The sequence below is a fragment of the Myxine glutinosa genome, chromosome 2, assembly GCF_964187855.1.
Source record: "Myxine glutinosa chromosome 2, kmMyxGlut1.1, whole genome shotgun sequence".
Classification (NCBI taxonomy): domain Eukaryota; kingdom Metazoa; phylum Chordata; class Myxini; order Myxiniformes; family Myxinidae; genus Myxine; species Myxine glutinosa.
Genome location: NC_136262.1, coordinates 247144837 through 247163235, shown reverse-complemented (window position 1 = coordinate 247163235; position 18399 = coordinate 247144837). Strand labels below are relative to the sequence as shown.

At 43.9% G+C, this 18399-nt stretch overlaps 1 protein-coding gene across 2 annotated transcripts in view; it reads left to right on the top strand.

Moving 5' to 3' along the window:
- The window catches only part of LOC137420683 (receptor expression-enhancing protein 1), a 75679-nt gene that overhangs the window by 41739 nt on the left and 15541 nt on the right, over window positions 1-18399 (top strand). For both annotated transcript variants that reach the window (XM_068105947.2, XM_068105948.2), the window contains 3 exons: window positions 3398-3474; window positions 12318-12438; window positions 17464-17577. In XM_068105947.2, coding sequence (XP_067962048.1) covers window positions 3398-3474; window positions 12318-12438; window positions 17464-17577 — 312 coding nt within the window. The remainder of the gene's footprint in view (window positions 1-3397; window positions 3475-12317; window positions 12439-17463; window positions 17578-18399) is intronic.

The following is an 18399-nucleotide window of genomic DNA, read 5'->3' as shown; positions in this document are numbered from 1 at the left end:
GTGTCCGAGTCGAAACTTTTTGTAACTCGTAACTCATCGTGTAACTCTCGTGGGTCACGTAGCTTTGGGTTTCTTTCTCAAAAATCACCCGAGTAATTTTGTGCATTCCTTGCTTGATAGGATCACTTTATCCCAGCTGTATTGAGCGTCTGTTGCATTCATTAAGACATTAAATGAGGGGATTTACAGCTGCATTCCCTTGTATTTGCTTTGAGAAGCTGTTGCAGCCGTTTTTAGATGACACTGATTTGAACAACACATGGTGCAACAGCTGAAAACGCCTGCCACGTCACACCATCGTTGGTGCCAAAGGTTGGCCAAGACATCATAAACGGTCTGTTTCTTGGGGTACAGACAGACAGTATCCTCTGTTATTGGTTCACGAGTTATCAAGTGACCACTATATTCGTCGTGTGTGTGTGTGTGTGTGTGTGTGTGTGTGTGTGTGTGTGTGTGTGTGTGTGTGTGTGTGTGTGTGTGTGTGTGTGTGTGTGTGTGTGTGTGTGTGTGTGTGTGTCCACAGCATAACTACTCTGATGATATCATCCGATCTTGATGAAACTTAGGTGGGAGGTTGATATCATGATCTAGTTGTGTCCTGCCAAGAGTGGGCGTATTGCGCCCATTGTGGGCGGAGCCACGCCCGAAAAAGATGTATTTTTAGGGGGTAATCGAGTTCAAGCTACATCTTCTCCGAGGGGTTTGGTGGAATCTGACAGGGGTTTCGATATTTGGTTAGGCCAATGTCATGTATCTAGCCCCACGGAGCTCGATTTTTCATGTTATTATTATTATTATTTTCATTTTTAAAATTTATTTATTTATTTATTTATTTATTTATTCATTTCATTTTTCACCGAATTTTTGGTATTGTGTAGCTAACTAACCTCATAACTGATTATACATTATTTTCTATCTCATTTCAAGGTCAGTAACCTTCGTTTTGACATTTCCAGGCCTGGCCTCTCCGGGCCTGTTTGGGTTATAGTCCGTCCTTTGTCATTGAATACCGCCCGCTCGTGAAGCATCGTCGTCTCCTGACTTGTTATACATTATTTTCTATCTCATTTCAAGGTCAGTAACCTTCGTTTTGACATTTCAAGGTCACAAAGGTCAAATTTTCAAAGTTGTCAGAATCGAACCAAATTTTCGGTATTGTGTAGCTAACTAGTCTCGTAACAGATAATACATTCCTATTTATATATTTTCAATGTCGGTTTTGCCCTTTGTCATTGAATACCGCTCGCTCGTGAACCATCGTCATCTCCTGACTTGTATGTATTTGCGACCGTATACACCAAACTCGGTGGTGTAATGGTGAGCGCGTCCACTGTGACTCTGGGATGTCTGTGATTTGAACCCTTGTCGAGTCACGCCAAAGACTTTTAAAATGGTGCGTGCTCTGCTTCCTTGCCTGAGGCTCGTCATTTAAAATGGATAGAGCACGGACAAAACATTGGGGAGGCAATGGCAAACTACATAGTTTGACACTTGCCAAGAATCTGCTTTGGCAGCACCTACGCCCTGTACAGTATGGTACATCAAAATAAAAAAAACATATGGATACGCATCTTCTCCCAATGTTTCCTTCTTCACGTCGTATCCTAATAGATCAGCCTGTCTTTGTTGCTGATTTTGAAAACGCCGAGGCTCGAAGTGACGTTTGAAACTATTGTGTGCCTTCCAAAAGAACATTTGTCAACAGAATGACCAGTTCCTATGCTGTGACGTCACTTTTTCTCTTTTTGTTGTACACAAGATCGAGGCTCGTGTAAGAGCTAACATTAATCACAAAAAGACAAACTGACACATAAAACATAAGATAAAGGGAGCGGGAGAGAAGGTGGGGAGAGAGAGGGAAGCACACAAGTACAACAGTGGAGAACAGGGACATCGGGAGATCTGTGGGAGGGAGAGGGCTTGGGGGGAGGAGGCATGGGAAGGGGGTGGAGGGGTGGGAGAGGTATAAAACACATGGACACTGCTAGGACTCCAGGAAAGAAGTCGGAATTTCAAAAAAGTGGATCTGGGGTGAATTCAACTTCATTGCCAACTCTTTCTTCTCTGGGTATTTATCCGCATTTGGGATCTGGAAAAAGCTTTTCCTACACTTTGCTCTCTCAATGAGACAGCCGCATGCCTGACACTGACATCGTACTTGCTGGCACCACTACACATTCTCATGTGACGTCACATTCTCATGAAATCTCGCTCTTGCATAGCCCACTTGGTGGTGAACAGTGTTTATAGATTCTCATTGTTCATTGTTCAATATTTCTTCAACAACAATAATATCAAAAGCTAAATCTCAGGAAAAATATAGCAATAAAAAAAATAAAAATAAAAATAGACGTATTTTTTGGACTAGCGGACTTTCTTCAAAGCTCTAGATTTATTTGTACCATAAGCGCTCCGTTCCGTTTGTCTTTATGTTTACTGCCATTGTCGCTTCCCATATCCCCATCCGTATTATTTAATGAACCGCTTTCTTTTTAAAATAATTGCTGTGTGTTTTGAGCCACGATGCCGTCCTGCATAATCAAATTCTACCCCGTAAAATCATTCAGGTGCGCTGAAGTCATTGCGAAAGGTGGGGTTAAGCATTTGGTTCACTTTTGTCTGTCCGTCTACAAACGCCAGTTTATGATCGAGGAACAAATTAATTGTTTTTTGTTGTATTTTGAACACGAATCGGAACATGAATCGGAAACTAACCTGCCGTTTAACAGTACTTTGGCTCTGAATTCATCCCATTCGCACATGTCCAGACAGAAGTGAGATTTTTTACTCTGTCTCCATGTCTGGCAGTCAAACCATATTTAAAATCATCCCAAACAGGAAACTTACTCTTTTTAAAAGCATCATAAAGGACACAAACAACAGGCACAAAAAAAACTCATGTAACATGTTAAATAATGTGGTGTAAAAGACGCTGCTTCTCAACGGCGGTAAAATTCCCAAAAAAATTAATTCTTCAACTTTCAAAATCTTTATCGTGTTTAAATTGTCTTTACAACTTTCAACTTATTTACAACTGCTTAGCAGTACTTGGGCAAAATATTGCGGCATTTTATGTCATCTCAACCAATCAAATTTGCCACTCACAGACCCTTCCCGTGTCCTTTTTTCTCAAGACTGCAAGGGGGTAAGGTGTTCTCTGAATTATTTAGTTGTATTTGTCAGAGTTGTTGCTGCAAAGAGTTGTTTCCAGAAATTGCGCACATTCTGCATGACTATTTCTCCCACCAGTGCATTGAAGGTTCATCAGGCAAGGGGGAAGGCATAGCGTGTGTATTGGACTTGTACGCTCACTTTGTAGCTCAGCCGTTGTGGCGAAACAGGTGTATGCAGAACAGCAGGCCAGGATTATAATCCATCTTTCTTGTCATCTTTACAGGTACGATGGATGATGTACTGGATCGTCTTTGCCCTTTTCACTACTGTGGAAACTTTCACAGACCTCATGTTGTGCTGGTGAGTACGTTTTGTGTGCTTGCATTTTGGTGGATCATTTAAACTGATGAGAAATACCCGGTCCATAAGGGAGCATAATACCCTCCTCCTTCTGGCAGGGGTCAGTAAACACTTGCACCAAGCCACGTGGACAGTTTAAAATTGCATGTCATCTCCACAGCTAACTTGTAATACCCTATCTCATCATCATGTCATTGGGTCAGTGTACTTCTTTGATTAATTTTAATATTCTTGACTACAAGCCTCCTTACTGGCGAGCAGCAAGGCACAGACAATGTGTTTGTGTGCCATGTGACACTTGTTGCTAACAGGTCGTGTAGCAACCGCTGTGGTGGGACTCTATCTGTGCCTTGCTGCCTCAAGTTAGGGGGTTCGATACATATATGTACATATATATATATATGACGTATTAGCTCCATTATTTTGACATGACCAAAAGTATGCGGACACCCCTTCTAATTAGTGGGTTCAGCTGTTTCAGCCACACCCATTGCTGACAGGTATATCTAATCAAGCACACAACCATGCAATCTCCATAGACAAACATTGGCAGTAGAATGGGCCATACTGAAGAGCTCAGTGACTTTCAACATGGCACCATCATAGGATGCCACCTTTCCAACAAGTCAGTTCGTCAAATTTCTGCCCTGCTAGAGCTGCCCCGGTCAACTGTAAGTGCTGTTATTGTGAAGTGGAAACATCTAGGAGCAACAACAGCTCAGCCGCGAAGTGGTAGGCCACACAAGCTCACAGAACAGGACTACCGAGTGCTGAAGCACGTAGCACGTAAAAGTAGTCTGTCCTCGGTTGCAACATTCACTACTGAGTTCCAAACTGCCTCTGGAAGAAACGCCAGCACAACAACTGTTCGTCGGGAACTTCATGAAATAGGTTTCCATGACTGAGCAGCCACACACAAGCCTAACATCACCATGCGTAATGCCAAGCATTGGCTGGAGTGGTGTAAAGCTCGCCACCATTGGACTCTGGAGCAATGGAAACGCGTTCTCTGGAGTGATGAATCACGCTTCACCATCTGGCAGTGGGACGGACATATATAGGCACCCTTGTACTTTTTTCAAATAATGCACCATTTCTTCCAGACAATTGTTGAATTTTAATAAATCTTTGGGTATCCACATATTTGTTTCTTTGGTTTGCAGTGGACCAAAACATAGATAGCTGAAAAATGAATAAAGCTTAGCTTATTCCACACAGAAATCCTAAAATGGCCCGGACAATATTATTGGCACATTTTAGAAGTTGTTAGAAATAATTAGATTTCAAGCAGGTGATTCTCCTTTACTTTGGAATTGAACTCACTTGTGGTGAGTTGCAGGTGCCTGCAATATAAAAATCACTTATTCAACCAGTTTGAATGGAGAAAAGGAGTCATTCTGCTGTTTTGTGTCACTTTGTGTACCATAATGACCATGGAGAAAAGAAGGAAAACCAGAGAATTGTCTGAGGAGGTCAGACACAAGATTGTAGCCAAGCAAGGACAATCACAAGGTTACAAGTCCATCTCCGGAGACCTTGATGTTCCTGTGTCCACCGTACACAATCATCAGGAAGTTTAAGGCCCATGGCACTTAGCCAACCTCCCTGGACATGGCCAAAAGAGGAAACTTGATTGAATATTTAAGGATTGTTGAATGGTGTAGAAAGCACCTCGATCAACTGCCAAACAGATTCAAGCTGACCATCAGACACGAGGTACGACAGTTTCAACTCGCACCATCCTTCGCCAACTCAATGAAAGGGGGTTCTATGGCAGGAGACCCAGGAGGGCCACACTGCTGAGAAAGAGACATAAGAAAGCCTGACTGGAGTTTGCCAAAACACACCTGAACAAGCAAAAATCCTTCTGGGAGAATGTTCTGTGGACAGATGAGACCAAATTAGAGCTTTTTGGTAAAGCACATCATCTCAATGTTTACAGAAAACAAAATTAAGCCTTCAAAGAAAAGAACACCTTCGCTACAGTCAAACATGGAGGAGGGTTCAGTGATTTTTTTGGGGTTGCTGTGCTGCCTCTGGCACTCGGTGCCTGGAACGTGTGCATGGCATCATGAAATCAGGAGATTACCAAGGCATTTTGGAGCTCAATGTTGAACCCAGTGTCAGAAAGCTGGGTCATTGGTCTTGCAGCAGGACAATGACCCCAAACACACTTCAAAAAGCACCCAGGAATGGTTCAAGACAAAACACTGGACTGTTCTGAAATGGCCAGCAATGAGTCCAGATCTAAATCCCATTGAACACCTGTGGGGAGATCTGAAAACAGCAGTTGGGAGAAGGCACCCTTCAAATCTGGGAGAGCTGGAGCAGTTTGCACAATAAGAGTGGGCCAAACTGTTAGTAGAGAGGTAAAGGAAGCTCATTCATGGCTATAGGAAGCTCTAGACTGCAGTTATTTTGTTCAAACGCTGTGCTACCAAATATGAAGTCTCGGGTGACAATAATTTTGTCAATGCCATTTGTTTTTATTTCCTGATTTAAAAGGATATATTAAGTTCCAAATAAAAAACAAAGGTTCTGTAATATTAACAGTGAAATAAAGAATTGTGGAGACCAAATACTTTTGTCAATTTCAACTTTTTTTCGAGAAAATTGTGAGTTATTTGAAAAACGTGCAAGGGTGGCAATATTTTTATTTGTTTTTATTTTTTGGTGAGCATTGGTGTGTGATGACTCATGAGTCATAACACAAACGATTATATTTTTGTGTGATACACATGCCATTAGGTATTCGCTCAATGAATGGTCTTTAGTACACATAAGCTTCAAATATGACTAACTCCGGACTGCAGCACCTGTTTTCCCTACCTATCTTGTGTGATCTTCTACTCACCCGGGCCTGCCCTGAGCAAAAATCAACGAGACCACTGTTACGGATTCCGGATTTAGGTGAATTGCTATTCAGGTCATTGCTTATTAATGTTTATTCCATTAAAGGTTGTTGTGGTTAAATGGTTAGAGGCGCTCCTGATAACAGGAGACCGGAAACGGGATGGTGAACCGGAAGAAGAAAAAAAGACACGAGGTCCTGAGGAAGCGGCCATCTTCTTCTTCCTCGCCCAGCTCCGACGCGAGCGGTGTCGATATTGATTAGCGTTGGGAACGCTGAGTTTGAAAAGCCCGTCTGGCGAGAGGAGTTACCTGCGCGGGGTGATTGCCTGTTACGTGTCAGGTTGCCGTGGCTTCCTGGAAGGAACCAAGCGTCCGGCACTGTTCGCCTCGACGCCTCCGAGGGCGTGTACGGGTCGCACCTTAGGCGCGCTTTGCGAGCCGCGCTTTGCTTTGCAAGGAGGTGTGCGCTGCAGCAGCTGTTCCCGGTACGTGACGTGCACGTTTGGAGCACGTCAGCCAGAGGTCCGTTCAACCGCCCGTGTGCGGAGAAGTCGACCTTCACCTTGGTCTGGAGGGGCCCAGAGACATTGTGAGGGACAGTGACTATTGAGGGGTCGTGAGTGGGGAAAGGGGGGAAATATATGAGATGGCCATCTGAGTAATATTGTTGATGGATTGTTGAGTGTTGTTGATTGATTGGGAATATATTATCCATTAATCCGGATCCTTGGTGTGGGGGTTTCTTATTGACTTGAATTGTTGTGTCTTTCATATTGATTGCGTTACGAAAGCGTATAAATCATATATCTTTCTGGCGGGGTTCCTCCCACGGTCCGGGGGTCACCAAGACCAGGTAGTTACTGGGAGGACCATGTAACAGAATTGGGGGCTCGTCCAAATTATAATTTGCGGATTCGCAATTGGGTCTACGTCCGGGATCTATAAAACTTTCTAAATTTTAGTCCGGGAAAGAATTCCCAAGAGTGGGAACTTTTCCAATGTTCCCAAAATTGTTTTGCTCTGCCGACAAAACAACAACAACAAAAAAAAAACAAAAAAAAAACAATAGCAATAATAGTAATACTGTTGCTTTTCTTTGTTGGAAATTTCGGGGGTGAAGGTTAACAGGTGTTACCAGTAGTCACCATGGCGTTTTGTGGCACAGAACTTTGCGGTAACCCCTAGTGAGGCACAGTTCCGAGCATTACTAAAATCGGACCTCTTGAAATTGGCCAAACATTTTAACTTGGAGGTCCGAACTAATTTGAGGAAGGCAGAGTTGCAGACCACGGTGATACAGTCTATGGTGGGATTAGGAACATGGGACGAGTTAGCCTGGGAGTGGCTACCCGAAGAACCAGAAGACGTTGAGCTCCGGAAACTGGAGTTGCAATTACGGAGCCAGGAACGGATCAAAGAAGAAGAAAGGAAAGCAGAAAAGGAAAGAGCAGAAGAAGAAAGGAAAGCAGAAAAGGAAAGAGCAGAAGAAGAAAGGAGAGTGGAACGAGAACTCCAGGAAAGGTTAGAAAGGATGAAAACAGAGGAAAGGAAAGCAGAAGAGAGGAGAGAAGAGAATCAAGCAGAGGAAAGGAGAGTGGAACGAGAACTCCAGGAAAGGTTAGAAGGGACAAAAGCAGAGGAGAGGAGAGCTGCAAGGGAACTCGAAGCAGAGGAGAGAAAAGCCGAAAGGGAGTTGAAGGAACGTGATCTGGCGCTTCAGCAAGAAATTAAATTCAAGGAGCTGGATTTAATGAGAGAACGGGGAGAGGTACCACCCTTGCTGACGGGGTCGACACCTAGCCAGAACACCTGGGATGTGGGCAGACATGTGAGGCTGGTTCCACCCTTCAGTGAAAAGGAAGTCAGAGGTGGGCGCGATTCGGAAAATTTTAAGTCCGCTTACCGCTTATCCGCTCCGCCAGCCCGTGTAGTCCGATTCGCTTATCCGCTTCAGCGGCCGAAAATCTTAGTCCGCTTACCGCTTATCCGCTTATCCGCTTCGATTCGATTTTTTAAAAGCGCTTCGACGTTTTTAAAGCGATTTTTGACGTTTCTAAAGGGAATTTAATGCTTTTTAAGCCTAAATAGCCATTTCTAACTACTACAAAGACAAACAAAGCTTTTAAGATCAAAAATATACATTTTTATTTAAATAAAATTTATTCAAAATTTATTGAAATAAAGTTTTCCACTCGACTCTACTCTACTCTACAGTTAATTTAAATATAATTTTAATATATGCAAGTTACATTAAAGAAAAATCAATTTGCCCGTCCTTTCTTTGACAAGAGAGTCTACTAGTCAACAGACTAGCAGTCTGTTGACTAGTCCTCGTCTTCCTCCTCCACCTCGTGGGCCTTCTTGAGGATTTGGAGGTTGCCCTTCATGAAGACGAGGGCCTCGAAGTTCGGTGCAGCCAGGGCCGACCTCTTAGGCCTGAGGATGTCCGACCCGTAGCTGAACACGCGCTCGACCGAGGCAGAGCTCGGGAGCGGCGTGTTATGCCTGAGAAATAGAGTTACCCAAGCATCACGGAACTCGAGCGGGAAGAGATTGGGCGAGAGCCGAGTTGTTAGGGTTTCACTTATTATTCACTTAAATAAATATTCACAATTCTAGAGTAACGGCTCAGGCTAACAGCTGATTTGGCGAATCGCGATGCGCTTTAATTTTTCGGTAGTCCGCTTACGCTTATCCGCTTCGGTTTCCGGGGGTTGTTCCGATCCGCTTATCCGCTTCGAAAACGTTAGTCCGCTGCAGCGGATAAGCGGATAAGCGGACTTTCGAAGCGGACCGCCCACCTTTGAAGGAAGTCACTCAATTTTTTCCACACTTTGAGAAAGTGGCTCGACAGTTAAACTGGCCGGAGGAGGCCTGGACCATACTAGTGCAAAGTGTGCTGGTGGGTAAAGCTCAAGAGATTTATTCGGCGCTACCAATGGACCAATGTGCAGATTATGAGGTATTGAAGAAGCACATCCTCAAAGCCTATGAGTTGGTTCCTGAAGCTTACCGGCAAAAATTCAGGAATGCCAGGAAGAGGGAGAGTGAGACCCATGTGGAGTTTGCCAGAGTGAAAGAAAACATGTTTGATCGGTGGTGTGAGTCAAAAGGAGTCGGGAACGACTTCGAAGCATTGCGTGACTTGATGCTGGTGGAGGAATTTCTACAGTGTGTCCACGAGGACATCAAAGTGTACCTGCAGGAAAAGAAAGTACCAAAGTTGTGGGACGCAGCCACCATGGCAGATGATTATGCCTTAACACACCGGATAGGGGTCCACACACCTAGCTCCTCGCCTAGACTTCAGCAGGGGAGTTATGGAACACCCCGTGCAGAGAACGACAATACATGGTGGCGGCCTCGAGAGGATTATGGGGACAACTCTGATACCCCAACTGTTCGAAATCAGGGGGCTACGGGCCCAAGACAAACTTATTTCCCGGGGGGCCTGAGGCAGACCACGAGTTTTTCCTCCGGGCCTACTTGCGCCTTTTGCAAAAAACCTGGACACTTGATGTCCAGTTGTTACCTCATGAAAAGGGACAACCCAGAGCGGAGTCCGACTAGTACAACTCCGAATGCGATGGCAAACGTAAGAAATCGCCCACAGAAGAGTTACCAACCATTTATTTATGAGGGGTTTGTCTCACTAGAGGGAGACTTGACGAACCCAAGACCTGTTAGGGTATTGAGGGACACAGGAGCTCATCAATCCTTAATGCTTGAAGGCATTTTGCCATTGTCAAAGAGTACAGCAACTGGTGATAGTGTTCGGTTGCAAGGGATCGGTGGCTGTGTTAGTGCCCCACTTCATGTCATCCATTTGGAATCCGATTTGGTGTCAGGACCGGTCACCGTCGGTTTACAAGCCATGCTTCCTGTAGAGGGAGTATCTGTGATTATCGGGAATGATTTGGCCAGGGGGCAAGTTTATGGTAACCCGAGGGTTGGTAAAGAGCACAGCAGGGAAAATAACACCACACCAGCTCGGGATGGTGACAAAAGTTCCAAGTTATTTGTAGGGGGACTGAACTTCAAAACAGAGGAAGACGTTCTGACCTCTGCCTTCAACAGATATGGGCTGCTGGTGGAAGTGCGGTTGGTAAAAGACAGGGAAACGCAACGGTCAAGAGGGTTCGGCTTTGTCACGTTTGCAAGCACAAAAGACGCCAGGGAGGCAGAGAAGAATTGGAATGGTAAGGAGTTGGAGGGTCGGACCATAACAGTAGGGAAGGCATTTCGTAGGCGTCGAGAGGTCTACAGAAGAGGACAACTTGGCGGTAGAGTTGGTGTTGGCAGCGGCCGATATTACTATGGAGGCTCCCAGAGTTACGGCATCTCCCGAAAGAATGATTGTCAGAGCACTGGCCGAGACGGAGACCGCCAGTCAGGTGACTGCTGGGACAAGGGGTCCCACCGTAACTGTTAGGAGTCCGGAGAAGTTGAAGCACTCTATATACGGCGGAGCCGCCGAGCCTGGGCTCCTACACGGACTAACCGTGAACGCCACGTTCTTAAAGGCGTCCCGGTAGGGAACTTTCCTGCACGGACTAACCGTGAACTCCACATTCCTTAAGGTGTCCATGTAGTGAGTACTCAGCTGGGCCTCCCGAAAAAGTGCTATCGAGTTGTGTAACTTTGGGGCTTTGGTCACCACCCCTTAACCGTCATCCAAGAGAAACTAGAAGTTGTTGACGCTTGGTCCAGAGGGAATTACCTTTGGAATCTCTGGGGGTTTTGTGAAATTTTGTTGCTTTGTTTTTGAGATGTGATAATTGTGCCCGGGGGAACTGATGATTTGGGGTGTGAGTTATTTTGTTTGTTTATCAAAGTTGGCCTGTAAAGAAAGTTTTCGCTGGGTTCAAACTTTCTTTCTTGAAGGGGGGGAGTGTTACGGATTCCGGATTTAGGTGAATTACTATTCAGGTCATTGCTTATTAATGTTTATTCTATTAAAGGTTGTTGTGGTTAAATGGTTAGAGGCGCTCCTGATAACAGGAGACCGGAAACGGGATGGTGAACCGGAAGAAGAAAAAAAGACACGAGGTCCTGAGGAAGCGGCCATCTTCTTCTTCCTCGCCCAGCTCCGACGCGAGCGGTGTCGATATTGATTAGCGTTGGGAACGCTGAGTTTGAAAAGCCCGTCTGGCGAGAGGAGTTACCTGCGCGGGGTGATTGCCTGTTACGTGTCAGGTTGCCGTGGCTTCCTGGAAGAAACCAAGCGTCCGGCACTGTTCGCCTCGACGCCTCCGAGGGCGTGTACGGGTCGCACCTTGGGCCTCGCGCGCTTTGCGAGCCGTGCTTTGCTTTGCCCGCTTTGCTTTGCAAGGAGGTGTGCGCTGCAGCAGCTGTTCCCGGTACGTGATGTGCACGTTTGGAGCACGTCAGCCAGGGGTCCGTTCAACCGCCCGTGTGCGGAGAAGTCGACCTTCACCTTGGTCTGGAGGGGCCCAGAGACATTGTGAGGGACAGTGACTATTGAGGGGTCGTGAGTGGGGAAAGGGGGGAAATATATGAGATGGCCATCTGAGTAATATTGTTGATGGATTGTTGAGTGTTGTTGATTGATTGGGAATATATTATCCATTAATCCAGATCCTTGGTGTGGGGGTTTCTTATTGACTTGAATTGTTGTGTCTTTCATATTGATTGCGTTACGAAAGCGTATAAATCATATATCTTTCTGGCGGGGTTCCTCCCACGGTCCGGGGGTCACCAAGACCAGGTAGTTACCGGGAGGACCACGTAACACCACATTAAACGTTGTGCATTATTACATGATGGTATTTGCATACAACCTGCAAAGCTCGCCCTTTGCAAGCTGCCGTGCTCAATTTCCTTGTAAACTTTGGTATTACTCAAAGATGACTCATCTCATCTCTTCTGATCGAAATGAAAGCCTTTTGTTTCTTGAATTTTCTTGTGGGTTTTTTTTTTTTTTTTTTTTACTTTGCTCACCTCTCCCTCTCTTCCATACCTCTGCCCAGGTTGCCCTTTTATTTTGAGCTGAAAATTGCTTTTGTCATCTGGCTTCTTTCCCCCTACACGAGGGGTTCAAGCGTGCTTTACCGCAAATTCGTGCATCCAATGCTGTCATCACACGAGCAGGTCTGTTCCAGTTCTCAATCCTTTCCGCATGATCACTGTTAACAGATTTGTACAAGTAGCTTCTAAAAGTACTGCCATTAGTTTTTTTGCCCATCCGTTGTGCTCCTCATCATTTTGTTTTCACTGATTATATAGTTTAGGCCCATACCTAGTGTCTGGGATGAAGTTAATTTGGCTGGTTAACAAAATACCCTGAGAATCAATTTGGTGTTTCAATCGTCCATTTTTATTTCGTCGCAAGATCAAGGCGCATGGAAGAGCAAGTTGACGAAGGGTATAAACTGACAATATGGCAGCGGGGCAACTCTTAGACATAATAAGAAAGGGAAGGAGTAAACAGGAAAAGACGAGTGGAGGAAAGGAAACACTGCAAAGGAAACATTGGCCCAGCCAACAGGGGAGAAGACTCCAATGAGCTGTAGAAGAAGGTCTTATTGACTGGTTACCATATTTTTAGGCATATCAGTTGATACTGCTTTTCCCCCGGAAGTCTGGGCCTCGACTTGTATTCAGAATGAACTTATCTATGGTTTAAGACATTGAATTGCATAAGATAAGAAAATACAATGTGTGGTGTTTTCTGAAATAAATTGTATCATTGTTAATTTAAAGCACAAGTGCACCCGCTCACTACGGGAGGGGCAGGAAGGGTCATTCCTCTTTGGGGTATATAGATTACTGTAGATATATGTTTGGGTCTCAAGAACATTGGGTGTGTGTTCATTTACCAAGTTTCTGATAGAGCGCTCGCCAAGTGGTTTAAGCATTCGAGCAAGCACTCCATTCAAAACCGTTAAGGAACGGCTGGCTTGGCAAGTGCTACCTAGCTGCTTGGTAAATGAGCACACCCTGGGCTTCCTCCCTTTCAGTTTTGTGTTAAACAGCAGGAGCGAGTTTCAAAAGGCTGCCACGAAAAACGCCACGTTAGCGGCAGGAAGGGTCATTATTTACCAAACCTTTGTAGGGTATATAGATTACAGTAGATCTTAGCTCAGTTCTGTGAGTAAAATTTACCCTCACGGATGTCGGGATTCCTCAAAATTGAATTGTTTAGTGTTATAAATAGCATTAGTGACTGTTTAAAAAGCTAATCATTTTTGTTTGTGGTTTATACTATTTTTTACTTCTGGTAGAGGCTGTTGCTCCCACGAAAACGCCATGATAAGCTATTTATAAACGTTGATACGGCGTTTGTTCAATGAGGAAAAAAACCCTTGGGGAGGTAGGATATTATTGGTAATAATATTGTTTTGTAATAACATTATTATTATGTTATTATCATTCGTTTTGTTATTAGAAACGGCCTTGGAAAAACGCCACAATAAAGTTAGCTTAACAAGGATATACACCTCAACACGCATCCACATTGGCGGCAATGGCGGGAAAACCCTCTTGGGGGGGGGGGGGGGGGAGGGGGGGGGAATGAATGCGCAACAACCTTTATTGTGTAATCTTTAGTCATCCTGTCAAGTTTGGTTGAGATTGGATAAGTAACGACGGAATGTATCACGGTCAAAAATCATGAGACAGAAAGACAGACAGATGCCAAATTGCGTATTTTAGTATGACTAGTACACACACTCTCTACAGGAGCGGCAGGAAGGGTCATATCTTCTTTATGGTATATAGATTACAGTCGATCTAGGATCTGGTCCCTTAGTCTGTGGGGGACACGATAAGCATATAATGCGTCAAGGACATCGGGATTCCTCCAAATGTTTGTCAGTTTTGTGTTTAACAGCAGTAGTTGCTGTTTTAAAAGGTAATCATACATGTTTATGGTTTACAATATATTTTTTACTTCTGGTAGACTTGCCCCATGTACACCACGATAAGTTATTTAATCATGTTAACACGCCGTTTGTCCAAGGAGGAAAACCCCCTTAGGGAGAGGGGATATTAATTGGTATTTTTTTGTAAAAACATAACATTCATATCATGCTATTATCATCAGTGTTATTACTTTTATTATTAGAAGTGTCCTTGGAAAAATGCCACGATTAACTATCATAACACAGATATACACCTTAACACGGATTTCACCCAAGGTGGAAAACTCCCTTGGGGAGAGGGGTAAATGAAGTCACTACAAACCTCCATTGTGTGACCCTTAGTCCTCCTGACAAGTTTGGTTGAGATTGGATGAGTAACAGACAGACAGGCACCAAATTGCGTATTTTAGTGTGATTACAGAAATAATTGCCCAGAACGCTTGTCGATTGGGTGAGCAATTAAATGTTAATCTGCTCAATGCGAAATTATCCAATCGATGACAAGCATGCACTTACCAATTACGTTGTATCCATCCGTTTCAATCCTAATCATATGTGTCTATTCTCACTACGTCATCTCAAATGCTTCCTGTAAAGTCACACAAGTCGTACATGGAAGCTTTAAGTTTGAAGTTGTTAAGTCTGCTGAGGAAAATGGGGGGAATTAGGCTGCACCCAGGAAATATGGGGTCAGTGAGAAATCTTTTCGGGACTGGCGTAAAATGAAGGATATGTTGTGGAAAACCAGAAATACGAATTGCGGCTGCAAAATTAGGTGGTCAAACATTGAGGATAAGTTGGAGGAATATGTGCTGACTGAACATGTCGCTTGTCAAGGACTTTATACTGTACGGATGAGACTACAGGCCAAACAAATCACAACTGATCTGGGAGATGAAAGTTTGAGGTCATTCTTTGTGGTGCTTCGGGTTGATGCATAGAAAAGGACTGTGTATTAGGCAGCGCGTGACTGTGGCACAGAAACTTTCTGAGGACTTGGAGGAGAAGTTGGACAACTTACATGAATCTGCACAGATGTAGATACAGGAGGCAATTTGAATATTTCACATGTGATCAACATGGACGAAGTGCCATTGACATTTGATATTCCAATGAACAGGACAGTTGAGCCCAAGGGGGGCAGGGGGTGGGGGGGAGATGGTTACTATTAGGACCACGGTTCATGAGAAGTCTTCTTTCAAAGTGGTTCTCACGTGTTCAGCAGATGGCGGAAAGTTACCCCCGATGGTCATCGGTCCGATGGATCGGGGGATGACCCCGATGGTCATCCCCCGATGGTCATTTTTTAAAGAGAAGCACAACGCCATAGGAGAAGTTTCCCAATGGTGTTATGGTAGAATGAATCCCAAAGGTTGCATAGACAACGACATGATGGGAAAGTGGCTGGAAACGTGTCATTTGTGTCGGTCTCGTGGATTATTTTCTTTACGAAGACATAAATGCTCATCATGGAGTCGATGCATACACATATACTTGAGATGAAAGCTAAGGTTGAAAGGAGAAAGACAGTGGTGGGCATCATCGTTGGGGGGAATGATCAAGTTGTTGCAGCCGCTGAACATTTCCGTTAAGTGTTGCTTCAAGGCTGAGCTCCAAAATACGTGGGAAAATTGGATGACCACAGGCGAACACAGTTTCACCAATATGGGGCGTATGCGTCATGCCTACTACACCGAGGTAGTTCAGTGGATCAAGGGCACGTGGGACAGTGTGCCTCAGGCGGTCATTGTTAACGGTTTTGTCAAGGCGGGGATCGTCAGAAGACCAGAGGAACCCGAGGATGATGGCAGCCCACCTAGCCTGACCCCTGAGCTCGCCACCATCTTAAATTCCGATATGAAAGTTGAGCAGCAGTTTGACGGTTTCTTAGATGTCAAGTGATTATGCGATGTACTGTAGTGAAGTGCGACTGTGGCAAACATGTTGAGACTGTACTCGGTGATTAAGCTCTTTCAGGGAGTAAAATGTGCTTTTATTACAGGAAGTGTGAGTGATGATAATAATGATTCTGTATCTTGTTTTAAATACTGTACCTCTATAGGATAACAAACATGCTGAAAATCTCTTCACATTCCTAATCTATACCCAAAAGATCATCCCACAAAGTAGTTCAAATAACGTGCATAAGACATCTCATTATTAATCACTAGCAACGGTACCCGCCCTATGGGCGGAGCTTCAATTGGGAAGCCCAAATGAAAAGGCAAAATATCATAAATTGAAGGCCTTTTTTTTGTTTTAAACGATTCATATAAACATCCGTTGAATCATATCACACGCAAATCATCAAAATCTAAACAGTACATGGCGCCCCTTTTGAAAAAAAATTTAATTCTGCAAAACGGAAGCGGCCGCTACACTTGTTTCTCAGTCTCTTTGCACACGCTGCCGTGTTACTTCGGAGCCGCACGTTTATATCGGAAGAGTTCGTCAGGAGTCCATCTACTCTCTCCTGGTACGTAGAATTTCAACAAAAGCCACATCACTGTTCATATCGGTAAATATTATTCCATCGTGTTTGGAAGAACTGGAAAATTGGAAAAATTTGAAAAACAATATAGCCTATTTTACTCCAGGGGGTCCCAGAATTACCCACCCAAAATATCGTTGCGATCGGTTCAGCCGTTTTTGCGGTACCTTCGAACGGACAGATGGACATTTGGTGAATTATAGTAAGATGACCCTGGAAGTACCGTAGCTTGCGATGCATTGTGAGTATCAGGAAGGTCATTGTCAGGAACCGTCATTGTTCTGTCTGAATGACTGTTTTGCAAGCTACCGTATTTGATCGAGCTTCGCTTTGTACTCCAAATCAACTTATCCATGAATGAAGGAAAGAAAATATAGCCAATTATAATAGCCAATTCGACTTGCACTCCACATCGACTTGTACGTCGAAAAATACGGTAGTTCTGATTTTCTAAGGAATGACTGTGTGAATGACTGGGTGACATTGTGTGAGAAACGACAACCAAAATGGCATTGTGTGATGCCTTTTATCCACAAATTCCATACAAATGGCACAGCTAAGATAATAGTCCATTTTAAAGATGGTCTGCTTGAGAAATGATACAGGAAGTCTCTCTATTTGTACTTGTCTCCTCTTTGAACATACAGGTTATTATTGCATGGTTATAGTGCATATATCCCCGAACACTACTAGTTGAGGGATTAAAATATTTGTTTTCCCAAGTATAAACTAAGCTTTGTTGTGTTTTTTTTTTTAAATCAGGAAATAGACGATTACCTTCACCAGGCGAAAGAGCGAAGCTACGATGCTATGTTGCATTTTGGGAAACGGGGTATCAACATCGCTGCAACCGCTGCTGTCACGGCTGCGTCAAAGGTATGTGCACCCTTTCCGGCCCCTTTAGCATTACCATTACAAAGAGCGTTAGAATGAAGGTGCCAATGAAAATCTTGGCACCACTCAGAGTTGAACACATGGAATCTGAAAATTTAAAACTTGACTCTGCCTCTTCATTTGGATGCAAGTAAATGAATTACACGGGGATACTGGGTAAGGAGAGTTTGTTTTTTATTTGCTATTTTCCAATTTGTGCAATGTTTGGGCGTGACTGATTGTTAGGTTGTTCCCCCACGCAGAAGGTGATTGGGTGTGTGTGTGTGTGTGTGTGTGTGTGTGTGTGTGTGTGTGTGTGTGTGTGTGTGTGTGTGTGTGTGTGTGTGTCAGTCGTCAGTCAGTCAGTCAGTCAGTGTCAGTCAGTGTCAGCCACCCATAACTTTTTACCATTTGACCTGTCATCAAATCTTCAACAAACCTTTATTATGAGAATATGGAGAAAATAATGAAAATGTGGGTCAAAATATGAAAGGCCAAAGTCATAGTGACTATAAATAGCTCTTGTTAGCCCCACTGCAGCATGTCAATCCCGAGACGGCGGTTTTTAAAAAATCATTTCCGTGTTTCATTATTTGTTTACAGTTGATCTCCAGTGTGTCTGTCCAAGCCAAAACATTTTAACAATTGAGGTTTTTTCATCAAATCATCAAAAAAAACCTTTGTTATGAGAACATTGAGAACACATTAATAAAAAGTACAATTTTTTTTAACCATTGTTTCATCAAGTTTATTTTGAGTAAATAAAAACTGACCTGGACGGGCTTTGCATTTTGAGATGCCTTCTAGCTTAATTTAATTATTTTT